This window comes from Musca autumnalis, unplaced genomic scaffold (genome assembly GCF_047663935.1).
Source record: "Musca autumnalis isolate F117 unplaced genomic scaffold, ASM4766393v1 scaffold_5, whole genome shotgun sequence".
In the NCBI taxonomy this organism is placed as follows: Eukaryota; Metazoa; Arthropoda; class Insecta; order Diptera; family Muscidae; genus Musca; species Musca autumnalis.
Genome location: NW_027412088.1, coordinates 205,850,583 through 205,876,118, shown reverse-complemented (window position 1 = coordinate 205,876,118; position 25,536 = coordinate 205,850,583). Strand labels below are relative to the sequence as shown.

Here is a 25,536-nt window from a genome sequence, read left to right as displayed (position 1 = left end):
CAAATGTAAAATGAGTTTTAGTTAAGCTTTCTAATTAAACCATGACTAAGGAATATTTATATAAGGTAGAAGTGACGATCAGCTGTATTGTTACTTTTTTTTGTAAATTTAGTATTCAAAATGTAATAGGGTCTTACTCATAAAATTTTAAACTTCGAAATTTGCTACCATAAAATACTGCTTTTCAACCTAAACGTGTAACAAAAAAGACCTGCGAGAGTTCTGAATGCTTTATATTTACATTTTGATTCAAAATTTTGTTCTATTTTAGAGGATTTTCAAAAGGTATTTATGTTTTTCCTGAAACAATTTTCGGAACGACCCTATTATTCAATATTTTCTATGACAATTAATTTTTAATAAGAACATGTGTTTCCGTACTTTTTAAAGGTAACAGTAATAAAAGAGCGAATTGGGAAAAATGAGTTCCACATACACTCACTTATTTTTTACAAAAATGTCAAAAAATTGTATGTGAAATAATGATGGAGAGGCAAACGGGAAATGTATGTTTGTATGAGTTAGTAAATCAGTATTGTGATTCTCTAACTCATTTTTTGAGTTACCGAAAAAAAATCGGTAAAATAAAAACGCAAAATTATGAATGAAAAGTTCAAATAAAACTTGACAACACTGTTGCTATCGGTAGAGCTTTACGACTACTTTTATACGTCGCTAACTTACCGAAAAATATTGGCAGTTGCCGAATTTATAAGCATTTTAATTTTACAGATTCTTGTCGGTAACTCGAAAAATGTGTTAGAGAATCGCATTGCAGGTTTGTATTTTTAAAGAAATTGTCTTGTCTAATAGCCCGTTTCCACGGTACGTCGTTCGTTCTCTATTCGTTGTTCGGCCCATAACTACGAATAAATTACTTATTTCCCCACACAAAATTCTATGAACGAACGACGATTTTTCTACGTTGTTCGATTAGAAATACTCTCTGAACGACGAATAAGTATGTCCCATCCCTAACAAATGAGAGAATTTATCGAAAAAATTAATTATGACATGTCTAAATTCAGAATTAAAAAAATTGTTGAAAACACAAAAATTTTTAGAAAAAAGGAAAAAGATGAATGAAAATTAATGAACTAAACATTTTATATAGATGCAGAAGAAAGATGGTTGTGTTTCCTTCTTAATTCCACACACATTTCTTGTCCATTAGTTCAAAATCGCGTAAAAAATCATAAACAAAAATTAAACAACAACCTGAAAGTCTGTATACACAAATATTGTTTTGACATGTTTCTCTCTCTTTAATTTTGAAAATAGAAACATATAAAAATATATTGAAAATACAAAATTATTCAGAATTTATGAACAAAATGAATGAAATGTGTGTAGTTAAATATAGAAGATACATTTGAAGGAAAGTCTATTGCTTTTCTTATTCATTTAATGTATATTTTACGTGTTTTCGGTTCAAATTTTCGTGAAAACAAGGAAACAAAAATGACGGAAATTTTGTTTATGTTTCCGTTAATTACGAATGGTGTCGTGGAAACGGGTTAATTCGTGTACGTCGTTCGACAGGCGAACAATGTAATTGAAACGCTCGTGTGAACATGACAAAAAACGTGTTCCCTTATGTCTCTATGTCCATGTTTATATTAGGCAATTTTCCTTGCGGCAATTGTCAGTTTGATGGAGAGAGAGGTGAGGTATATGGTAACCCTTTTCCACTTAACACCCTCTCTCACCAACAAACTGAGAATTGCCGCAAGGAAAATTGCCGAATGTAAATATGGACTATGTCTGACTTCTAGAGCTGGCAAGAAATCAATGACACTATCGATAATATCGATTTTTTTTTAATTCAATATCGATTGATAGTTTTGTCTATCGATATTGTCGGCTTAAAAATACCTAACCTAAAATTCATTGAAATGAATAAAAATTTCGTGACTTCTTGGTTTTGTGGACGTGAGAAAGTAAGCAATTGTTTTTTCTCCTTTATATTTCTGGGAACTACTTGTGCAAAATGTCAACAAATGCAGAGACATTTCCGCCATTTTCATTTGAAAAATAATGAATAATTAACGATAATATCGATATCAATCGATATCGATTTAAATGAAATATCGAAATGTTATATGAAATGTTCACTTCTCTTTGATCCAAAATGGCGCTGAATTCCTTTCTCTTTAGAAACTTTTTACACGACAAATTTGGGCGAGCAAAAATGTGCAACATGTTTGCAGCCTTCTGATTGGTTCATTCGCCAACTCTGACATTTGTTCCAGTTTTTTTGACATTTGTGTCATTTTTCCGTTCCCGTACATTTTGGAAAAATGTGTATGTGGAACTCATTTTCGACAGTTTGCTCTTTTGACACTTTTATTATTAAAAAAGTACTGGAACGAAGCTAATATGCTTGTTCCAGAACCTGCAGGAAGGTACTATTTGTTACTACGATAAAAATTTTCCTTTATGTTATCGACAAAAATAATAAAGATTTGTGGACTCTTGCAGTACTGAAACAGACCAATTGTGAACACGCAGTAGATGCTTTTAAATAACTTACTTAGTAACTCTTGTGCCAAACACTGAAAATAACACATGACAATTTTTTAGCTTTTAGGAGAGAGAGAGAGGAGGTGAAGGTGCTCCCTTTCTCCCTTCTTACCCATAAGCTCAAACCATTTTCATGAAAATTTTCATAGTCTGGCACAAGAGTATAATAAAATTGTTGAAGTTTTGAAAAAATATAAGCTCTGTTCCAGAACTAAAAAGTTTTTACAATTTTTACCACTTTTACACATTTTGCGTTCCCGTACACAAAATTTATATGAAAATCGTTTACGACTTTTACAACTTTTACGACTTTTACCACTTTATAAAGTACGGGAACAGACCAATAATTGTATAAAAACTATCATATATGCTGACTTCCGTATCGTCACTTGCTTTGTGTTGTTTAAACTTCGTCAAAATATTTAGTTGCACACTCATGCATTGTTCATCGAAAATGCAACTAAATGCATCAGAAATAAAAATTATACATGTTAGCTTTTTACCTTCGTTAAAAATGCGTATATTTTTACGTTTTGTAACACGTAGTTTCGCAGTTGTTAGTCCATATTTACATTAGGCAAGTTTCTTTGCGGCAATTTTCAGTTTCTTGGTGAGAGTGTGTTTAGAGGTAAAGGGTTACCATATGCCTCACCCCTCTATCAAACAAACTGACAATAACCGCAAGGAAAATTGCCTAATGTAAATGTGGACTTGAGCACTACGGCGTTAAGAATCGTAATACTTCTTACATTTTCAGATACTTGCCAAGTAACTTAGAGATTTTACCCTCTTTATAAATATTTGTTTGACGTACTTAATGTTTGACATGCATATCACAACCATTTTGTGTTTCTTTTTTTAAATTATTTTCTTATTCTCTTCTTGATTTCCAAATAACACTTTTCACATGGCACGCCTTTAGTTTAGGTTGGCTGTCAACCAAATATTTTTCTACGTATTTGGCTGTCACTAGTTGTCAACACTACGTGGCAACTGACAAATAGAAAACGAATGAGTATAACGAAAACGAGAATTGACATTTCATACGTCTGCAATTGGTTGGGTGCATTTGTAAAGTGACTTTAGTGGCGTTTTGCTCGTGTATTTTTCCTAATTTATTTTTTCTGTAGAATAAAGATAAAAAATAATGGTAATGTGCTATTGTTTTTAAACAAAAAGTGAATTAAATAATAAATAACAAAATATAATTGTGTGTTTTACAGCCTGCTCCAGCTAGTTCTACCACAGTGGGAAGTGGTACCCGCTCTCCCAGCAAATTGTCATCTCCTTCGGCACGCAGCGGCGGTGCTGGTGGAAGCAATCTTAAACAACGTAAAACCACCAGCAGCAGCACCACGGCACCCAGAAGTCGTGCCGCTGGCGGTGCTGGAACCGGTGGTATGTGGCGTTTCTATACCGATGATTCTCCCGGTATTAAAGTGTAAGTTGAGCATGTTCCTTATATGAAGTGTGAAGGAGGAGTCAACAACCTGTTATATTTTTTTATTTCTAGTGGCCCAGTTCCAGTTTTGGTAATGTCTCTCTTGTTTATTGCCTCCGTCTTCATGTTGCACATCTGGGGCAAATACAATCGTTCTTAAATCATAGATATTTAAGTGATATCAGCTTCCCAACAATACAAACGAGACACATAATATTCATTCATAATATTGTCGACGTCATCATTTGGCCCCTGCCGCTGTTGCTTTCTACTTTCATTTTGTGTTGTCGTCGTGCCGCACTTATGTTGAGACAAAAAGCAAAGTGCGTGCGTTTGGTAATTCTTAGTTATTTCATAAGTTATAATCATCCAATTTTATTATTATTATAATTATAAAAAAATAATTTTTATCTGTATATTTAAATGCAGTTTATATGAAAATGTCATTCCACAATTTTCAGTGGTGTTAAAATAAAACCCCCTATCTTTTTATAAAAAAAAAACAAAGTGTTTATAAATATTGTATTTCTTTCTAAAGGCCCCCACTCATTTATCAGTCTGTGCCGTCAGTCCGATGAACCCTTTGTGTATGTGTGACTGACAAGTGTGTAGCACGAACCATCAGTCAAGTCTAAAAATCTTGAATTTTTCCTCCAAAAATGAATGAATTCTATCTTTTTTGTGTTCCAACACTAACATTATTTTCTGTTTTTCATATTTATTTATCGACAATTTGAAAATAAACACAATTCACCCAGACTGATGGGGGTTCATTTTGAAATCAAAACTATTTTGATTTTCATCAGTCTTGGAAAACTCACACATACATTCTCAAAATTTCAAAAATATACACATACTACCATAAATGCTGGCAGTCAGACTGACTAATGAGTGGGGGCCTTAAATCTAAACCATGATACAATAAGAAGGTAGCAGTAACTGCCGTTTTTGGTAACATAAGATGTCAAAATTTGACACAAATTCAATGCAATTGACACATTATGTTACCATCAGCTGGGCTGATAATTCTACCTTCTTATTGTATCATGATCTAAACATTCTCTTGTTGGAATCTTCATCTTTTAGAATGGGGAAACTGTGAGTTTTTAAATTGAAATATGAAACAATAATTCGCCTGATTGTGTACAAAATACATAACATGGAACTTGAACCAGTTACTGCTAATTATCCTAAACGTTTGACTGTTCCACATAAACACTACAACGCATAAAAAATGAATCCTGGAAAACTTTAAGAGAGGGACACGCTTTCGGCTGGTAATTTAAGACTGCTACCCTTGGATAGTTCTAACACAACTCTTAGCAGAAATCACGAGCAAGCTTTTAAAAAATGCAGGTACAATATTCATAGTACCAATAATTATAGTTAGCTGGCTTACGTTCTATGGGATAAACCTAAAAGTGAACAAAACTATAATAAAAAAACTAGACCTCAAATGGTCTTCTCTTGTCACTAGAAGACCTCAAGAGGTCTTCTTTTGTCATTAGAAGATCTCAAGAGGTCTCCTATTGTCACTAGAAGACCCCCTAAGAGGTTTCCTAGGTACATATGTACATAACTTCAAGGCGTCTTCTCTTGTTTCTAGAAGTCCTCAAGAGGTATTCTCTTGTGTCTAGAAGAGTTATTCTCTAGAAGATCTCAAGAGGTCTTCTCTAGTCTCTAGAGGACCTCAAGAGGTCTTCTCTTGTCTGTGGAAGACTTCAAAAGGTCTACTCTTCTCAAGAGGTCTCCTCTTGTCTATAGAAGACCTCAAGAGGTATTCTCTTGTCTCTGGAAGACCTCAAGAGGTTTTCTCTTGTATCTAGAACTGGTACTCTCTTGTCTCTAGGAGACTTCAAAAAGTCTTCTCTGGTCTCTAGAAGACCTCTAAAGGTCTTCTCTGGTCTCCAGAAGACCTCAAGAGATCTTGTCTGGTCTCTAAAAGACCCCAAGGGGTCTTCTCTTGTCTCTAGAAGACTTCAAAAAGTCTTCTCTGGTCTCTAGAAGACCTCTAAAGGTCTTCTCTGGTCTCTAGAGGTCTTGTCTGGTCTCAAAAAGACCCCAAGGGGTCTTCTCTTGTCTCTAGAAGACCATAAGAGGTCTTCTCTTGTCTCTATAAGACCTCAAGGTCTTCTATTGTCCCTAAAAGACCTCGAGATGACTTCTCTTGTTCCTATAAGATCTCAAGCTACTGCTTATAAGAGCTTTTCAAACGAGCTGCAAAAAAAACGCGTACGAGAAAATTGTGAGCCACTTTTCCTAATTCGTTTGTGTGCTAGCATGAGTTTTAGTCCACTTTGGACTACTCGGAACAAGTGTCGTTTAGGGGCAACTCTCGGATCGGTCCGAAATTTTTACCATGGGTAGCCTTTGGGACCATGAAAACAACGATATATAATTTTCAGGGGGAAGTCCATACTACCCAAGATATGGGTCTTGACATTTCGAAAATTTCGTACTTGTAACATCTTTATGTTGTTTATGGCAGCGACGACCACAGAAATACAACTAAAGCGAAGACATGTATGAACGTATGAGTGAAAAAAGCAACAACCACATTATGTTTTTGTTTGTTTTCATTCATTTACACTGTACGTGAGAGAGAGAAGCAAATGCAAAAACAACTCAGTGGGCGCCCTCACTATACGATCTAAGCAAAGAAGCTCGTCCCTGGTTTATGGGCACCTCTGGAATCGGGCTGACATTTGTACAGTAGATAGCCTTGGCACACTGAACACAACGATATATAGCTTTCCACGGGGAAGTCCGTACTTCCCGTGATATGGGTCTTGACTTTTTTACTTTTATCACCATTATTTTAAAACCTATGCAATATGGGACTCGTTTTAAAGATAACGAAGACCTTCTCCCATGGACAGGGACAAAAGTGGTCTACGCTATCCAAACATTCTTTTAAATTGAAAGTGTTCTTAAGTAGGCGGCCGTCGGCCTTGGATTTAAAACTTTCTCTTAGGACAGGGACGAAAGTGCGCTACGCGATCAAAACTCTCTTTTAAATTGAAAGTGTTCTTAAGTAGCCGACTTTCGGCCGGGGATTTAAGACTTTCTCCTATGGACAAGAACAAAAGTGGGCTACGCGATCAAAACTTTGTTTTAAATTTGAAGTTTCCTAAGTAGCCTGCTTTGGCCAGGAATTTAATACATTCTCCTATAAACAGATATAAAAATAGGTCGCGTGCATAAAAGTACTCTCCATAAGCTTTAAAACTATGCCCATATTGCCCACGTTATAATTGTAAAATGTCAAGACCCATATCTCGGGAAGTATGGACTTCCCCCGAAAAATTATAGACTGTGCATGCTCGCCTTTGTCATTCGCGTCCTTTATCATATTATTATAATTTGGCTAATTCAAATTCAATATTCACAAAAATAGGGGAAAACTTACCATCGAATTTTCAAATCATTTATTTTCACTTTTCTCGTAAACATATATTTAATTATTTTTATATTTTTTGCACATATAACTTCACATAAATAGATTTTCTTCCTTTTTTCCTTTGTCACTTTTCATAACGTTGATTTCAATTTATTGACACAAAATGCCGCAAAAAGTATGCAATAGATTTCTGTGTTAATAAAAAGAATAACACAATCAAAGCGTCGAAATGCAAACGTCTTGAGCTCATTGTTATATAAGGTCTGTTCGATAACCCAACATTTGTACAAACTTTTAAGTGGGGTACACACGATCAGTTTTGACTGTCAGTTTTGCTCAAATAATAGGTTGCTTGCCAGTGTGCCCGTTCACTTTTGTCAGTCATCAGGCAACCACAAAATATTTTGTGGTTGCTGGACGGTTGGACATTTATCGATAATTCCGAAAAATCGACAGTCAAAACTGATCATGTGTACCCCGCTGTAGTCTCTTTTGATGCCAGAAGTTTTTGTAGCGAGGAATGCACAAAAAAGAATAAAACCACGAAATATTATTGTAACAATTCAAATTAAGAAGTTGTAGAAGAAAACAGTTGTGCTCTGTTCCAGAACCTGCAAGAAGCTACTACTTTTTACTACGATAAAATTTTTTCCTTTATGTTATCGAAAAAAATAGCACAAATTAGTAGATTCTTGCAGTACTGGAACAGACCTTAAATAAATATAATTTTTTATTATTTTTTAAAACAAAAATGTATTTTGACAGCAAAAGAAGCCATCAGCTGAGCTTACAGGGTCACCTTGTTATTGCATCATTTGCTCTGTTCCAGAACCTGCAAGAAGCTACTATTTTTTACTACGATAACAATTTTTCCTTTATGTTATCGGAAAAAATAGTAAAAATTAGTAGATTCTTGCAGTACTGGAACAGACCAATTGTGTTTCTCAACTAACCCTAAATCGTTTAGTCTAAAGTACTCTTAGCAGAGTTAGGAAATACAACTCTGCATACATTGAAGTATTGCGCCAAAATTCAACTGTCAAATGAATGGTTTTGTTTACAAATAACAAAATTCTCATATTGATTACTTCTTACAATAAAATAAATTAGTTTTAATAACACCTTTGCTTTAAAAAGTATTACACAGATTCATCATGTCAATTACCATTGAAATAAACAGTAACCAGATTAACAAAGAAAAACAACAGTTGGGCATGCATTTCTTGCCAGCAAAAATAAAAGGTGACGGTGAGGCCAATGTGGAGCGTTATTTTACTGCCTATAATCGAAAAGAGAATGGAGTCCTTACAAATGCCCTACGCGGTTATCCACTGCAAGGAGAGATGAAAAAAGTGCCCAAGAACTTTAAGGGTACGTATTTCAGACATTTTCTTTCCTATTATAAATGGTCTTCATAAGTGCATGTTTCAAAATTTAGCTATAGTTCTTCAAGAAACACGCAAACCTTTAGATGAAGAAGCTGAACGTATACTGCGTGTAAAGGGGACATTTGAAGAGTTTACATATTGGAATTATGATAAAATTCCATCCGCTTCCGATGGTTATAGCCAGGCTTTGCAAATTGTCGATATAGCAGATGTGGTAAGTGATTTGAATTGTATCGAGAGTTTTGCACTAAATAATTTTTGTATCTCTTTTAGTTATCTGAAACTATCTCAGAAGAAGATGTCCTCAAGGAATTAAAAGGACAGCAAAAGTCTGAGAAATAATGTTTATACTCGTACGTCATTAATTGGTTTTATATTTTATTATTCCGTAATTAGAAATAGGCATTCTTAATACATATACTTACTCATATAACTAAATATTTTCAGCGTTTTGTTTTAATTGCGTCCGGTGAGGGATCTAAGAGCCACAAAACGTTCCCAGCAAGGGAGGATTTTGTATCAACATGACGCGGATAGTTTTTGGGGTAAATATCAGGCCGGGGATTTCTTCTCTTGTCTACAGTGTAATATGCCCTCGAATGTGACTGGGTAACCAAATACTAGATGGAAAGTGTATCATTTTCATTTTCTTTTATCGCCTGGCTTAGTCGTGGGTACATTCGAGCATATACAAAAAAATAACATCGAATCACACAAAGCATCATTGTTGCTGCTGAGTAACAACCGTAGTATTCGCTGTGGATGGTAGGGTACCTATAGATGGAGCAGGATACCCTTATGCCCTCCCATGGACTCCTAACGAGTCCCCATTATGGGCCTCAGAAATTTGAGAACCCCCAAAGATAATGTTGACTGAATGCCCTAACCTTTTTACAACCCTCCCTTAAATAACTTCTCAGTACATGTTTTTATATTCAATTACAATTCAAAAATCCATTTAGGTTTATTGATATAGACTCAACGGCTATATAAACATAGAAAACTTATGGTCTAATTTAATTTAGATTTATATTCAATACAGCCCCTTTGGGGATTAGTGTAAAAAAAATAAGATATAAATGTACAAGATTGAACAATTAGGAACCTAATGTTCATCCCAATTTTGCGTGCCACTCTGCACCTTAATTTCGCTATGTATGAATCTGGACCTAATGACCTAATGAGCTCAGTAGATAATTGGTTATGCCGCAGTTTCGGCGGTTTATATTTTCTTAAAGAAAATAAAACTGGGATCAACACTAACAAATCGAATAAAAATTAATAACTTGTGGTAAATTAGATGATTTATAGAAAAAATGTTCGTATAGCTATGAGTATGCACCTAAACATTCGAAGTTCACTCAAAGCAATACACCTACCGATATATGGCGACCCATATATAAGTATATGGATGCATGGAGTGGTAGATCAAACGCTAAGTTCATAAGTGAGTAACACTTAAGGTGATATATACGGATACTGCTTAAATTCAAATATGGAATGCAATAAAAATTTATATAAAACTAAGAAAGTAAAAAAAAAGTATATAAATATCTTATATAGGTTCGCTCACGTGCGACCCTGAGGTCATAGGAAAATAAACGCAATTGCAAATAAACAGGGTTCAAAGAATTGCTATCTTTTATTCAATTCGGAAATTCATCGGTTAAACGAGAGACAAGTCAGAACCCAGAATTTTTCCAATACGGAGCCAATACAGAATCTGAAGTTAGGATTTCGAACCGACTAGCTGACCATAATTACCGCTGACGTCAGAATCCCAAATTGTATCATCGTACCGAATTGTTAAAATAGATTTCGAATATTTTCTGTTCTTGTTAAATCGTTAATTTATTTGTTAATGTGGGATTAAGTTAAAAAAAAAATAAATCTAAGGATAGGAAGTTTCATCCGATCGAATGACTAACTGGATTTAGACTTCAGGATCTAAACATGAATGTGTTCAAGATTCGGTTCTTTGATTTTGACGTAACATATGGTCAGGTTTCGATTCGAAACTACAGTATTACTCACGATAACGATCGGTCTGAAATCGGTACCAGATTTGACGCAAAATTTGGACTTGATACCAATTAAAAGAAAAAGGATCAATGAAATCCATTAAACTACTCGGTTTGAATTCAAACCTGAATTGAAATCTGTCCAGTATTTGTTTTCGAACCTCCAAAAAAAAGTCGTTATAAAGTTCGTTTGAATCTGGCACAGAGTGTGGAAAGAAAGGGGTTTGAATTCAGTATGAAAAGAAAATCCAATAAAATTTATTATGATGTTCGATTCATATCGAATTAAACACGTCACAAATAGCGAGATCTCAGTAAAATCCAATTTGAATTCGATACGAAGTATGAATTGGTGTTGTATTGAATTCAATTTGAATATCTTAATGAAATTCAAATTGAACTCGATACAAAATATGAATTGAAATTAATGTTGAATTTAATTGAGTATCTCAATGGAATTAAAATGAAATGATAATGAAAATGGAAATTTAATTCGATACGAAATATGAATTTGAGTTGTATTGAATTCAATTTGAATATCTTAAAGAAATTCAAATTGAACTCGATACAAGGTATGAATTGAAATTAATGTTGAATTCAATTTGAGTATCTCAATGAAATTCAATTTGATTTCGATACAAAATATGAATTGGAAATAGTTACGAATTCATATCAAAATCCAATAAAATGTTCCATTCATATCGCATTCAAACTTGGCACAAAAAGCGAATTCCAATCGGTTACAAATCGAATTTTAAATTCCAATAAAAATTCAATTCCAATTCGATATAAAATTTGGTACGGAATATGGATTGAAATTGGTATTGAATTCATTTAGAAATACAATTATATTTCAATACCGAAATTTGTTCGAGTTCCATATCAAGTCTGGTTCCAAAATCCCAATCCAATTTGTTATCGCGAAATTCTATTTATGTTTTTCTTGTTTTCTTTTGCAAAAGGGAAGAGCACATGGGTATGAAGCTTGAACCCGAATCTAACCGAATGAAAAAAAGGTTATATTGACACGTGCATATTGAATCCCGTTATGGAAAGCACTGGAAACTGAACTCAGGGCTCGCACGTGATAGAAAATAATATAAATTATACGAAATTTAGTTTTGAAGTCTATAATAGGTTTCAGGAATCTTTTCCGGGAACTAGCGGCTATATTCGGCTGACCGTCGAATGATGTATTAAAAAACTGGTCCCATTTCTATCCCTGTCTGTAACGGGGAAGAAATGGGCACCCTCGAATTGAAAATATTCACGGTGTGAATGTCACGACTGTACCGGCTGGTATATACGTACTTACATCAGAATCCTGCGCAAGGCAACTTTAATGTTTAATCTTGTTCCACCAGATTACACTTGCAGTTTATGGGATTTGACTGAGACTGTAGTGTGACTGGAGTGTTGGTGACGATGACAGGAATCCGGTAAGGTATGTTGGTTTGAGACAGCACGGGATGGTTGGTACTGTTGAAGCGTTGACGGATTGACTCTTTGAAGGCAGCCTCTGTTGTTGCCGACGTAAATCTTCTCAGAATATTTTATGTTAAGTTGGCCAGTTGTTCGCTGGTTTATGATGACGAGCTTTCGGACAAACACAAAATTGCAGAATGGGGAAGTATTTATATGAAACTTCGGGCTTCAAAAGCACAAAATTGCAAACGGTGGTGCCTTTGTTAACGACAGTTCGGCTTTTGGGTGCAGTGTAAGTTAGTTTTCCGGAATAAAAGAAGTGGGCATTAATGACTGACAAGTCGGTGTGGAAAAATTTTGTGGTTTTGGTTCTTCTCTAACGCTGTTAACCTCGTGGTGGTACAGCCCCTCGGGTAACGGTACTTCGGCTTTGTGCCGTGAGTTTCTTTTTGCAAATGCTGAAAATTTGCAAAATGTTTCTTAAAAATGTGTTTGTCACAAACAACACGCAATAAATTTACTCACATTATTAATAATGGCTTTCCCACTCCAATTGGAATATCCAATTGTAATATTTCCCTGCACTGCTATGTGAATTTGCCGTTTGTTGGAATGTTCTGGCATTCCATGTACCACACAATTAATCTTTTCCTGTTTCGTCTTAGCACTTCAACCGTCGTTTAAAAATGATTTGCAACAAATTATGTCGTATATTGGCAAACCTGTCTTTGCCTCTTTTCTTTCGAACTCAGGCCTGCCAACCGGCAGAATACATATTACACGAAAGAACAGCTGATCGCAATCAACTCTGTAATTAGGGTGTTGCTCGATACGTGCCGCAAAAAACTTTCATCATTTGTTATGAAAGTTTCATTGAGTGGCAAAAGAAATATGATCGGCTGACATAACAAACCCGAACATGTTGTCGGAGGCCTGCCGAAGTCAACTGATTCGGGAAGTCAACCGATATTATGCTCGTGGGGAAGAACTACGACCCTGAGATTTAAGCAAAAGAAATCACAAAACCCACATAACACGAATGTAAAAGCCGGGCGTCTATTTTGTAGGTACCATATGTTGCAAGTCTTTGGAATGATAGACCCCTATTTTCCTACCCTGTAGGTCTTCGATTTCGTAAAGTGAGGTCCCTACCTTCTGAACAACTCTGCACTTGACAAATTTCTGACATAATTTGGAATTAAGATGGCGCGAAGCGTCACTCAAGACGAAATTCCTCCTAAGTATTTCCTGTCCGGGTTTGAAGCTAACTTCACGTGCTCGAGTGTTGTACCGTGCCGCGGATTTTTCATAAGAATCGTGAATTTTCTGTTTAATCGTGTCTCGGACTATATTTAAAACGTCGTGTTTCGGAAGTATATCAACAGTGCCGTCCTCTAAAACCCCTAGTTTCTGTGCCAAATCGTATTCACTCGCGTGTTTTATCATATGTGTGCCGAAAAGAGAAAAATATGGTGTAAATCCGGTTGTGGTGTGTAATGTGGATCTTAGTGAACATTCGATTGCGGATAAACATCGATCCCAATCCTTCTGATCCTCCGAAACATACGATCGAATCGCCGCGATAATGGTCCGATTGACCCTCTCGGACGCATTCGCTTGTGGCGCGTAGACCGCGTTTCGAATCTGTTTACAACCATATTTATCTAAAAATGAAGTGAATTCTGCGGATATAAATTGCTTTCCGTTATCGGAATGGACTACCTGGGGCACGCCGAACTTGTGAAAAACCTCGGACTGTAAAAATTTCACAACATTTTTCGAATTGGCTTTGGCCATCGGTTTTAAAAGGACAAATTTAGTCAAATGATCTAAAACAATCAAAATAAAAGCGTTGCCTAAACGGGATCTCGGAAACGGTCCGATAAAATCAATAAAAATTTTCTGCCACGGTCGGTCAGTGATGGTTTCCTTGCCCATTTTCGATCGCAATATTATATTTGGGGCCTTCGTCTGCTTACAAACAGTGCAATGGTTGATAAAATCCCGGATTTGTTTTGCCATATTTGGCCAAAAGAAATATTGTCGAAGTGCCGCGATTGTACGACCCATACCACAATGACTTGAAGACGTGTGTGTGTTCGCAATGAGTGTCTCGGTTAATCCGGTTGGAACCCATAGTTTCCATATAAAATTTTCGTGAATTGGTGTGCCGTCAGAAGGAAGTGTCTTTTTGTAAACGAAATTGTCAGAGACTTTTAAATCGGGAAGACTATCTTGATTTTCAAGAACCGTCGCGATCAATTGTAGATACTCTTCGCTTTTAAAATCGGATGAATTCAAGTCAATCAAAGGCTCTGTGTCAATAAACATATTGATCTCGTCCAAATGAACACGGGATAAAGTATCGGCGACTACATTTTGTGACCCTTTTCGGTGCTGGATGTCAAAGTTGAAAGCTTGCAACTTCAAGCTCCATCTTGCCAACCGTCCGCTGAGATCCTTCTGTCCCATCAGCCATTTCAACGCGCTGTGATCCGTCACGACAGTGAATGGCATCATTTCAATAAACGGGCGAAATTTCTTGATCGCGCTAATGACTGCCAAACACTCCCGCTCCGTCACACTATAATTCTGTTCGGCTTTGGAAAGCTGCGCAGAATGAAAGGCGATGGGACGTTCCAGACCTGCAGCATCCAGTTGGTACAAGACTGCACCTAATCCCAAATTTGAGGCGTCACATTGGACATAAAAGCGTTTGTCGAATACAGGATGATGTAGCACTGGGCTAGTAGTCAAAGCTACTTTCAGTTTATTAAAAGCCTCGATTGCCTGAACATCAAACGAAAATGATTTACCCTTCTTCAAGGTTTTGGTTAGCGGAGCTGTTATCTCAGCGTAGTTTTGAATAAATCTACGGAACCATGAGGCCATACCTAAAAACCGACGGACTTCCCGAGTTGTCTTTGGAATGGGTATATCAGTGATGGAATTGATCTTGGATGGATCCGGCTTAAGCTTCCCCTCGCCAACTATGTAGCCTAAGTACCTCAGCTCCTTACGGCAGAATTTCGACTTCTTCAGGTTGATAGTTAAATTTGCCCGAGACAGCATCTCGCCTACCTTCCGCAGCAACTCAATGTGCGATTCAAAGTCTGGGGAAACAACTAATAAGTCGTCCAGGTATACGAAGACTTTGTTCCGCAGGTCCGGTGAGATCACACTATCCATCAACCGACATAACCGTTGGGCTGCATTGCACAACCCGAACGGCATGACGGTAAATTGATAGTGTGGTCTCCCCGGCACTGTAAACGCAGTCTTCGGACGGCTGTCGACTGCAAGGGGCACCTGCCAAAAAGCGTCTTTGAGGTCTATACTGGATATGAAATAGGTGTCTTGAAGACGACCAAGTAAAGCATCAATAAAAGGAAGAGGATACGCATCTTTAACCGTGACTTCGTTCAACTTACGTGCGTCTAAGCACAATCTGTTTTTTTCACCACGACGGACCAAGGTAACTGGAGAATTCCATGGAGAATTACTGGGCTCGATAACCCCCAAGCTCAACATACGATCTAATTCCTGATAGATTAATGACTCTACAGCTGGAGACACCGGATAGTGGCGCTGTTTAATTGGGACTGCATTCCCCGTATCTATAACATGCTCTTCTAAATGTGTTTTTCCGAGACCATATTTCTCGAAGTCCTTAAAAGTTTCTTTAGCCTTTTCAAGCAAGGCTATTTGATCATCAGATAGAGAGTGCATGTCAGAATCATTAACAACAGAAGTAATCTCAATGCTGCTTATGAGTTTGGGTGCTACATTGAATTCCTTCCAAAAATCGACGCCACAGTACATGGAATTCTCCAGACCCGGAATGAGATAGATCTCCATTGTCTTCGTCTGGTTATCAAAAGTAAGTTGAACGGTTACTTTTCCTGCGCAGGGAACACGCTGACCACTGGCAGTACCAACACTGCACTTATAAACCGGAATAATTTTCAAGTTCAATTTATCAATCAGAGATAAACAATCTTTGCCTAAGCAGGTGACGGTAGCTCCGCTATCGAATAAGGCTAACACTGATACACCATTCACCAAAACTTCTCGAAAAGGACGAGGGTCTTTTGATTTAAAGTCAGAAAAAGTGCAAGAAGAAACTGAATTTCTCTTAAGGCGTCTCAATTTATAACGTTCACGAGCTTTAAGGATTCGTTTGGAAACAAAAACATCAGATTTACAAGAAATTTCAGAGTTGAAAATACGCTCCCTAGTCTTCAGATAATTCGCCATGCGAATATGAAAAGGCAAAGTCAAATCAGGTTTGGTTTTGACTAAGTCATTGGAAAGTCTGGGTATTGCTCTACATGGATCAGAAGGAAATGGATCTGTAGAAGTGGAAACATCAGTAGAGGCTAGTCAATCCACAGTCTGAGTAGCTATGGATTCTGATTTAGAAGGATTAGAAGGACGACTAACTTGTTTGCATTGGTTGCATTGTGGAGTAGTAACCCCTGGTGATCCACAGCGGAAACAAAATACTGACCGATGAGAACTAGTACAACTCTTAAAAACGTGGCCATTGCTACCGCAATTCCAACAGCGTGAATTCTCATTTTTGGAAACACTATTTGCCTTTGGCCGAAGCCTCAGCTCTTCAACATCATGTGTTAAATCATCAAAATCAGAATCATTAATTTCATTTATCATTCGAGGGGGTTGTCCTGTCCTAAATCTCATCGACGACTCCCTTTCAAGAAACTCTTCAGCTTTTCTAACTTCATTTCGGAATTGTTCAACAGAATAAAAAGTGCCACTAAATGTTAAATGGGCAAGTCTGGGTTTCAATCCCGCTTTGAGAATGTCTATAACTTCAAAATCTTTCAAAGGTTCCCTTAATTGAGTACGCAGATTATTTATAGCGTCTATATATTGTGTAGCAGACTCATCTCTCCCCTGCTTCCTGTCCATAATCTGCCTCATTACATCAAGATTTGATTGAAAACGCTGGAATTCCCTAACTATACACAGCTTCAACATCTCCCAGTTCAAATTTGGATATTGACGGATCAGACCCCAGTACCACTGACAAGGACGGCCTTCCAGTAAATGATGAAATTCATCAACCAATTCTTGTTCTGGGCAGCCATAACTATTTCGAAGCCTTTCTACTCGAAAGATGAAATCTTCGACATTTGGTGTCTTTGGGGTAGCATCAAACTTAATGCCCCACTTACTGAGATATGGATACCTGGGCCTACTAAAATCTTCCCTATTTCGATTTGGAACTTCCTGGTTTCTACTACCCGAACCTGCATGTCTGGTATCGGTTTGTAGTGGTGGCAAATCATGAGGCCAATCAATGCTTTGAGAATGTAGTTCTTGTCTGTTAATAGGATTAACTGGAGGAACAGAAGATTGAGAAAAAGCAGCTTGAACTGCAGCAGCAACCGCTTTTTGCATTTCCTTTTTCATGGTTTCAACCATTGATGATTGGGTGGCCTCTAAGGCGGACTGAACTACATCAAGAACTCCTGTACTACTAAGTCTTTCTATTTGTTCATCATCATTACCTCGAATCGTCAACGGACTAAACGAAGGTCTAGTAATTGTGCTTGGTTGCTCATTTACTTGCGAAAGAGTAGGTGGACTTGCAAATTCGTTTGGTGTAGGCAGATCATTGCCATCAGCGCTAGCTGGGATACCTGATCCGGTACCTGGTTCTGTTCCAGCAGCTTCTCCTACTGCTTGGCTTGTCGACCTGGTAATAACGCCGTAAGTTTTTGGCTTAGCACCTGTAGCAGGCTGCATGATGTCAAAATCGAAAAGAAATCTTCCAAAAAAAAACAATAAAATTTCCGAAAAAATGTTATTGTACTAACCAGTCCGACAAGAAATCCCAATAAAAAGTTCAAAATCCAAAAATGTCTTCTCTAATGATCAACAGGTTATCCAAAAATGTAGGTATGATACCATAAATTCAACAAAATTCCAAAAATATATTAATAGCCGAGATAGCAAAATCCAATATTGAAATTCTCATACGCAACAAAACGCAACCCGAATGCTGAATGGTTACAACAGGTCAGGTATTCCGAAAAGAATAGAATCAAGAATCGATAAGTCTTGCAAAGTTTCTCAAAACCAGAACAAATGCTCAGAAATTCTGTAAAACAGAATAAAACGAGGCAATGAATTATTTTTCTCTAGGCTGTGATAGATCAGTATAAATGTTTGTAAGTCCGGGTAAAATTAAGTCGAATAATATTCGAAAAGAAAGGTCTTGGCTGGTAAATGGAAAATAGAATATAGAACTTCGATAGGCTCTTCAGTTCTCTTCGCCTACTCCTATTGTTCTATGGAGTAGACTGTTCAAACGTAGGAGTGGTTGTTGTCGGTTAGAATTTCCTCAAAGAGTTTCTCGAGGTCTCTTCAGTGTATCTTTAGTTAAGCATAGAACGGCTTTCTAAAGATACACAGAGAAATCGACAACCAGACAACAATCAGTCCTACGGAAAATGCTCCAACTCAAGGTTGAGCGCTGCCGTCCGAAGGCTCTCCAGACTAACCGCCCCTATAACCTTAAGGTACTTCAGTTGACCTCGAGTCGAGATGAAGACCAGTCTTTCAGGTACAGTTAGTCCAGTTCTGTGTACACCCTGTGTGTACGTGAAAACAAACAAAAATATATTACTACTTAAAGCTTATATATTTTAAAATTAAGAACTAACGATCGGTAGTCTGAGCCTATCAGACCCCTCCTGCTGTCTTAGAAAAAAACACAAAAAAAAACAAATGTCTTATGGGCGACGACCCTTAAACGATGGTAATTTAGTAGTAGGAAATTTGAACTAAATCTCGAACGCCTAATGCCTAAACGTGCCAACAATCACAACCACTACCGATAATTTTAATCTCGATAATTTCCAGGAAAATTTCCAAATAAATGTATGTCAAAATTTGTCTACCAAGTGCAAAGATGTCCAGTAGAAGGTATTCCCCATACGAAAATAAAATCCGATCAACAATAATCAAAAGATTGTATACAGTTCAAATTGTATTGACTATGATATTCATACATAAAGCGAGGGTGTTAAGAAAAGGTTATGTTCAGTCAACAGGAAAAAAAACCACAACGAGATAAAACTGTGCAGCTCAGCACAAAAAATATTCCAGGAAGTTCTGTTTAAAGTGAAACGAGACAGAAAACATTTGTAATACCACAAATTCATAGATCGACCATACATACGTCAATATGAATGACTATGCATTACTTATGCTTCTAGTAGCAACTATAGATACTAACTTTTCACTATTTTGTTGCAAATATTGAATATTGTAATCGAACAATCATTCAAGACAAACAAAATAGTTCACTTGAAGATGGCATTAAGTGACTATGTCCTTATAAAGCACGAACCGCAGCTAACTAACGTTGAATTAGATCAACATCTAATGTCTCGAATACGATACCATATATCTTCAGTTCTAACAGATTGCCCCACGTTGGGCGCCATTGTAATATGCCCTCGAATGTGACTGGGTAACCAAATACTAGATGGAAAGTGTATCATTTTCATTTTCTTTTATCGCCTGGCTTAGTCGTGGGTACATTCGAGCATATACAAAAAAATAACATCGAATCACACAAAGCATCATTGTTGCTGCTGAGTAACAACCGTAGTATTCGCTGTGGATGGTAGGGTACCTATAGATGGAGCAGGATACCCTTATGCCCTCCCATGGACTCCTAACGAGTCCCCATTATGGGCCTCAGAAATTTGAGAACCCCCAAAGATAATGTTGACTGAATGCCCTAACCTTTTTACAACCCTCCCTTAAATAACTTCTCAGTACATGTTTTTATATTCAATTACAATTCAAAAATCCATTTAGGTTTATTGATATAGACTCAACGGCTATATAAACATAGAAAACTTATGGTCTAATTTAATTTAGATTTATATTCAATACAGCCCCTTTGGGGATTAGTGTAAAAAAAATAAGATATAAATGTACAAGATTGAACAATTAGGAACCTAATGTTCATCCCAATTTTGCGTGCCACTCTGCACCTTAATTTCGCTATGTATGAATCTGGACCTAATGACCTAATGAGCTCAGTAGATAATTGGTTATGCCGCAGTTTCGGCGGTTTATATTTTCTTAAAGAAAATAAAACTGGGATCAACACTAACAAATCGAATAAAAATTAATAACTTGTGGTAAATTAGATGATTTATAGAAAAAATGTTCGTATAGCTATGAGTATGCACCTAAACATTCGAAGTTCACTCAAAGCAATACACCTACCGATATATGGCGACCCATATATAAGTATATGGATGCATGGAGTGGTAGATCAAACGCTAAGTTCATAAGTGAGTAACACTTAAGGTGATATATACGGATACTGCTTAAATTCAAATATGGAATGCAATAAAAATTTATATAAAACTAAGAAAGTAAAAAAAAAGTATATAAATATCTTATATAGGTTCGCTCACGTGCGACCCTGAGGTCATAGGAAAATAAACGCAATTGCAAATAAACAGGGTTCAAAGAATTGCTATCTTTTATTCAATTCGGAAATTCATCGGTTAAACGAGAGACAAGTCAGAACCCAGAATTTTTCCAATACGGAGCCAATACAGAATCTGAAGTTAGGATTTCGAACCGACTAGCTGACCATAATTACCGCTGACGTCAGAATCCCAAATTGTATCATCGTACCGAATTGTTAAAATAGATTTCGAATATTTTCTGTTCTTGTTAAATCGTTAATTTATTTGTTAATGTGGGATTAAGTTAAAAAAAAAATAAATCTAAGGATAGGAAGTTTCATCCGATCGAATGACTAACTGGATTTAGACTTCAGGATCTAAACATGAATGTGTTCAAGATTCGGTTCTTTGATTTTGACGTAACATATGGTCAGGTTTCGATTCGAAACTACAGTATTACTCACGATAACGATCGGTCTGAAATCGGTACCAGATTTGACGCAAAATTTGGACTTGATACCAATTAAAAGAAAAAGGATCAATGAAATCCATTAAACTACTCGGTTTGAATTCAAACCTGAATTGAAATCTGTCCAGTATTTGTTTTCGAACCTCCAAAAAAAAGTCGTTATAAAGTTCGTTTGAATCTGGCACAGAGTGTGGAAAGAAAGGGGTTTGAATTCAGTATGAAAAGAAAATCCAATAAAATTTATTATGATGTTCGATTCATATCGAATTAAACACGTCACAAATAGCGAGATCTCAGTAAAATCCAATTTGAATTCGATACGAAGTATGAATTGGTGTTGTATTGAATTCAATTTGAATATCTTAATGAAATTCAAATTGAACTCGATACAAAATATGAATTGAAATTAATGTTGAATTTAATTGAGTATCTCAATGGAATTAAAATGAAATGATAATGAAAATGGAAATTTAATTCGATACGAAATATGAATTTGAGTTGTATTGAATTCAATTTGAATATCTTAAAGAAATTCAAATTGAACTCGATACAAGGTATGAATTGAAATTAATGTTGAATTCAATTTGAGTATCTCAATGAAATTCAATTTGATTTCGATACAAAATATGAATTGGAAATAGTTACGAATTCATATCAAAATCCAATAAAATGTTCCATTCATATCGCATTCAAACTTGGCACAAAAAGCGAATTCCAATCGGTTACAAATCGAATTTTAAATTCCAATAAAAATTCAATTCCAATTCGATATAAAATTTGGTACGGAATATGGATTGAAATTGGTATTGAATTCATTTAGAAATACAATTATATTTCAATACCGAAATTTGTTCGAGTTCCATATCAAGTCTGGTTCCAAAATCCCAATCCAATTTGTTATCGCGAAATTCTATTTATGTTTTTCTTGTTTTCTTTTGCAAAAGGGAAGAGCACATGGGTATGAAGCTTGAACCCGAATCTAACCGAATGAAAAAAAGGTTATATTGACACGTGCATATTGAATCCCGTTATGGAAAGCACTGGAAACTGAACTCAGGGCTCGCACGTGATAGAAAATAATATAAATTATACGAAATTTAGTTTTGAAGTCTATAATAGGTTTCAGGAATCTTTTCCGGGAACTAGCGGCTATATTCGGCTGACCGTCGAATGATGTATTAAAAAACTGGTCCCATTTCTATCCCTGTCTGTAACGGGGAAGAAATGGGCACCCTCGAATTGAAAATATTCACGGTGTGAATGTCACGACTGTACCGGCTGGTATATACGTACTTACATCAGAATCCTGCGCAAGGCAACTTTAATGTTTAATCTTGTTCCACCAGATTACACTTGCAGTTTATGGGATTTGACTGAGACTGTAGTGTGACTGGAGTGTTGGTGACGATGACAGGAATCCGGTAAGGTATGTTGGTTTGAGACAGCACGGGATGGTTGGTACTGTTGAAGCGTTGACGGATTGACTCTTTGAAGGCAGCCTCTGTTGTTGCCGACGTAAATCTTCTCAGAATATTTTATGTTAAGTTGGCCAGTTGTTCGCTGGTTTATGATGACGAGCTTTCGGACAAACACAAAATTGCAGAATGGGGAAGTATTTATATGAAACTTCGGGCTTCAAAAGCACAAAATTGCAAACGGTGGTGCCTTTGTTAACGACAGTTCGGCTTTTGGGTGCAGTGTAAGTTAGTTTTCCGGAATAAAAGAAGTGGGCATTAATGACTGACAAGTCGGTGTGGAAAAATTTTGTGGTTTTGGTTCTTCTCTAACGCTGTTAACCTCGTGGTGGTACAGCCCCTCGGGTAACGGTACTTCGGCTTTGTGCCGTGAGTTTCTTTTTGCAAATGCTGAAAATTTGCAAAATGTTTCTTAAAAATGTGTTTGTCACAAACAACACGCAATAAATTTACTCACATTATTAATAATGGCTTTCCCACTCCAATTGGAATATCCAATTGTAATATTTCCCTGCACTGCTATGTGAATTTGCCGTTTGTTGGAATGTTCTGGCATTCCATGTACCACACAATTAATCTTTTCCTGTTTCGTCTTAGCACTTCAACCGTCGTTTAAAAATGATTTGCAACAAATTATGTCGTATATTGGCAAACCTGTCTTTGCCTCTTTTCTTTCGAACTCAGGCCTGCCAACCGGCAGAATACATATTACACGAAAGAACAGCTGATCGCAATCAACTCTGTAATTAGGGTGTTGCTCGATACGTGCCGCAAAAAACTTTCATCATTTGTTATGAAAGTTTCATTGAGTGGCAAAAGAAATATGATCGGCTGACATAACAACAGAAGACCTCAAGAGGTTTCGCCCTGTCTCCTCTCAAAGGGTCTCCTCTTGTCTATAGAATACCTCGAGAGGTCTTCTCTTGTCTCTAGAAGACCTCAAGAGGTTTTCTCTTGTCTCTAGAAGACGAAAAGTGGTAGTCTCTAGAAGACCTCAAGTGGTCTAATCTTGTTTCTAAAAGACCCCCCTGAGGTCTCTTGTTACTATAAGACCTCAAGAGGTATTGTCTTTTTACTAAAAGACCTCGAGTTTTTCTCTTGTTACTAGAATACCTCAAGAGGTTTTTTCTAGTAACTAGAAAAATTCAAGAAGTCTTTTCTTGTCTGTATAAGACCTCTTGAGGTCTCTAAAAGATGTCAAGAGGTTTGCCAAGGTCTGTAGAAGACCTCAAGAAGTCTTTTCTTGTCTCGGGAAGACATCATAATGTCTTCTCTTATTTCTAGAAATCCTCAAGAGGTTTCTTATCTCTAGAAGACCTCACTATAAGACCTTAAGAGGCATTCTCTTATCTGTAGAAGACTTCAAGAGGTCTACACTTCTCAAGAAGTCTCCTCTTGTCTTTAGAAGCCCTTAAGAGGTCTTCTCTTGTCTCTAGAAGACCTTAAGAGGGTTTCTCTTGTCTCTAGAAGACGAGAAGTGGTATTCTCTTGTCTCTAGAAGACGCTAAGACGCTCAAGAGGTTTCTTATCTCTAGAAGACCATAAGAGGTTTCCTAGGTATGTAAAGACCTGAAGGCGTCTTCTTTTGTCACTAGAAGATCTGAAGAGGTCTTCTCTAGTCTCTAGAGGACATCAAGAGGTCTTCCCTTGTCTGTAGAACACTTCAAGAGGTCTCCTCTTGTCTATAGAAGACCTCAAGAGGTTTTCTCTTGTCTCTAGAAGACGAGAAGTGGTATTCTCTTGTCTCTAGAAGACGCTAAGACGCTCAAGAGGTTTCTTATCTCTAGAAGACCCACTATAAGACCTTAAGAGGCCTTCTCTTATCTGTAGAAGACTTCAAGAGGTCTACACTTCTCAAGAGGTCTCCTCTTGTCTTTAGAAGCCCTTAAGAGGTCTTCTCTTGTCTCTAGAAGACCTTAAGAGGTTTTCTCTTGTCTCTAGAAGACGAGAAGTGGTATTCTCTTGTCTCTAGAAGACGCTAAGAGGTCTTTTCTTGTCTACAGAAGACGCTAAGAGGTCTTCTCTTGTCTAACGAACAACTCAACAGTTCTTCTCTTGTCTATAGAAGATCTCAGAATGTCTTATCTTGTCTATTGAAGACCTCAATATGTCTTTCCTTCTCCCTAGAAGACTTCAAGAGTTCTTCTCTAGAAGTCCTCACTGTGTTCTCTTGTCTCTAGAAGACCTCAAAAGGACTTCTCTTGTCTACAGAAGACCTCAAAAGGTCTTCTCTTGTCTCTAGAAGACATCAAGAGGTCTTCTCTTGTCTATAAAAGAATTCAAGAGTTCTGCTCTTGTCTACAGAAGACCTCAAGAGGTCTTCTCTTGTGTCTAGAACACACCAAGAGGACAATTAATGAATATGTCGCCGAATGCCTTTCCAGCACCGACAGCTAATGATGATTCAGCCTTAGTTGATGATTCTGATTTTGAAATTGCTCCCCAACCCATGGGTCCTCCACAAACAGCTGATGTAGCCTTACAAAATGGATTTTAAGTGCAAAAGGTCCCAATTTTCCAAGTAGCCGATATTGGTTGCTTAACTTTATCGTGACCGATGATATTTACCAAAACACCCGTAATTAATCAAATGGTGGTATAGTTCATTGGCCCTTTGTTATATCGAGACTTCATCAATATCTTGAAGCCCCGGCATAAATTGAATACTCTACCAGCTGGCGGAAAAATCTGACAGGTAGATCTTTACGTCCTAATTACAAAAATATAAAATTTGTTGGGGGGAAGTTCATACTTCCCGAGATATGGTCCTCTGAAGTTCCGAAAATTCCCTTGTTAATGTAAGAAAAAAATTTAAATTAAAAAAATGTTGTTCCCGTGCCCTAAATTGGCTCCTGTCCATAGGAGAAAGTTTAAAATCCCCGGCCGAAGGCCGGATACTTTGAAAAAACTTACAATTTAAAAAAAT

General features: G+C 36.8%; 3 protein-coding genes and 2 long non-coding RNA genes across 6 annotated transcripts in view; 2 read left to right on the top strand and 3 right to left on the bottom strand.

Annotated features, from left to right (window-relative positions):
* The window catches only part of tapas (tudor domain-containing protein 7 tapas), a 58,551-nt gene extending 51,013 nt beyond the window's left edge, over window positions 1–7,538 (bottom strand). The window contains exon 1 of one of the 2 annotated variants that reach the window (XM_073988262.1): window positions 7,374–7,538. Coding sequence is in view for 1 of the 2 variants with exons in the window: in XM_073988257.1 (XP_073844358.1) it covers window positions 7,374–7,417 (44 nt within the window). In the remaining variant the exon portion in view is untranslated. The remainder of the gene's footprint in view (window positions 1–7,373) is intronic. The other variant, XM_073988257.1, reaches the window with a different exon arrangement.
* Sec61beta (Sec61 translocon subunit beta) lies at window positions 3,489–4,471 on the top strand. Its single transcript, XM_073988164.1, has 3 exons — window positions 3,489–3,673; window positions 3,747–3,964; window positions 4,037–4,471. Exons 1-3 carry the CDS (start codon window positions 3,671–3,673, stop codon window positions 4,122–4,124), a joined length of 309 nt encoding a protein of 102 aa, XP_073844265.1. The 5' UTR covers window positions 3,489–3,670; the 3' UTR covers window positions 4,125–4,471.
* A 933-nt stretch (window positions 7,539–8,471) lies between the features above and the next one.
* Window positions 8,472–9,190, top strand: LOC141406376 (uncharacterized). Its single transcript, XM_073991714.1, has 3 exons — window positions 8,472–8,735; window positions 8,803–8,966; window positions 9,026–9,190. Exons 1-3 carry the CDS (start codon window positions 8,519–8,521, stop codon window positions 9,092–9,094), a joined length of 450 nt encoding a protein of 149 aa, XP_073847815.1. The 5' UTR covers window positions 8,472–8,518; the 3' UTR covers window positions 9,095–9,190.
* A 488-nt stretch (window positions 9,191–9,678) lies between these two features.
* LOC141406126 (uncharacterized) lies at window positions 9,679–12,913 on the bottom strand. Its single transcript, XR_012413321.1, has 2 exons — window positions 12,724–12,913; window positions 9,679–12,656 (listed from the first exon to the last, which is right to left on the bottom strand). It is a non-coding gene; the product is annotated as an uncharacterized lncRNA (long non-coding RNA).
* Window positions 12,914–20,022: 7,109 nt separating this feature from the next.
* On the bottom strand, window positions 20,023–23,257 carry LOC141404923 (uncharacterized). Its single transcript, XR_012413110.1, has 2 exons — window positions 23,068–23,257; window positions 20,023–23,000 (listed from the first exon to the last, which is right to left on the bottom strand). It is a non-coding gene; the product is annotated as an uncharacterized lncRNA (long non-coding RNA).
* Between the last annotated feature and the right edge of the window lie 2,279 nt (window positions 23,258–25,536).

Bases quoted from the DNA above. Each gene is read 5' to 3' on its own strand.
- LOC141406376 (XM_073991714.1), top strand. From the start codon at position 8,519: ATGTCAATTACCATTGAAATAAACAGTAACCAGATTAACAAAGAAAAA. The intron at 8,736-8,802 runs GTACGTATTTCA...TTCAAAATTTAG, and splicing joins AGTGCCCAAGAACTTTAAGG to CTATAGTTCTTCAAGAAACA. The intron at 8,967-9,025 runs GTAAGTGATTTG...TATCTCTTTTAG, and splicing joins TTGTCGATATAGCAGATGTG to TTATCTGAAACTATCTCAGA.
- Sec61beta (XM_073988164.1), top strand. The intron at 3,965-4,036 runs GTAAGTTGAGCA...TTTTATTTCTAG, and splicing joins GATTCTCCCGGTATTAAAGT to TGGCCCAGTTCCAGTTTTGG.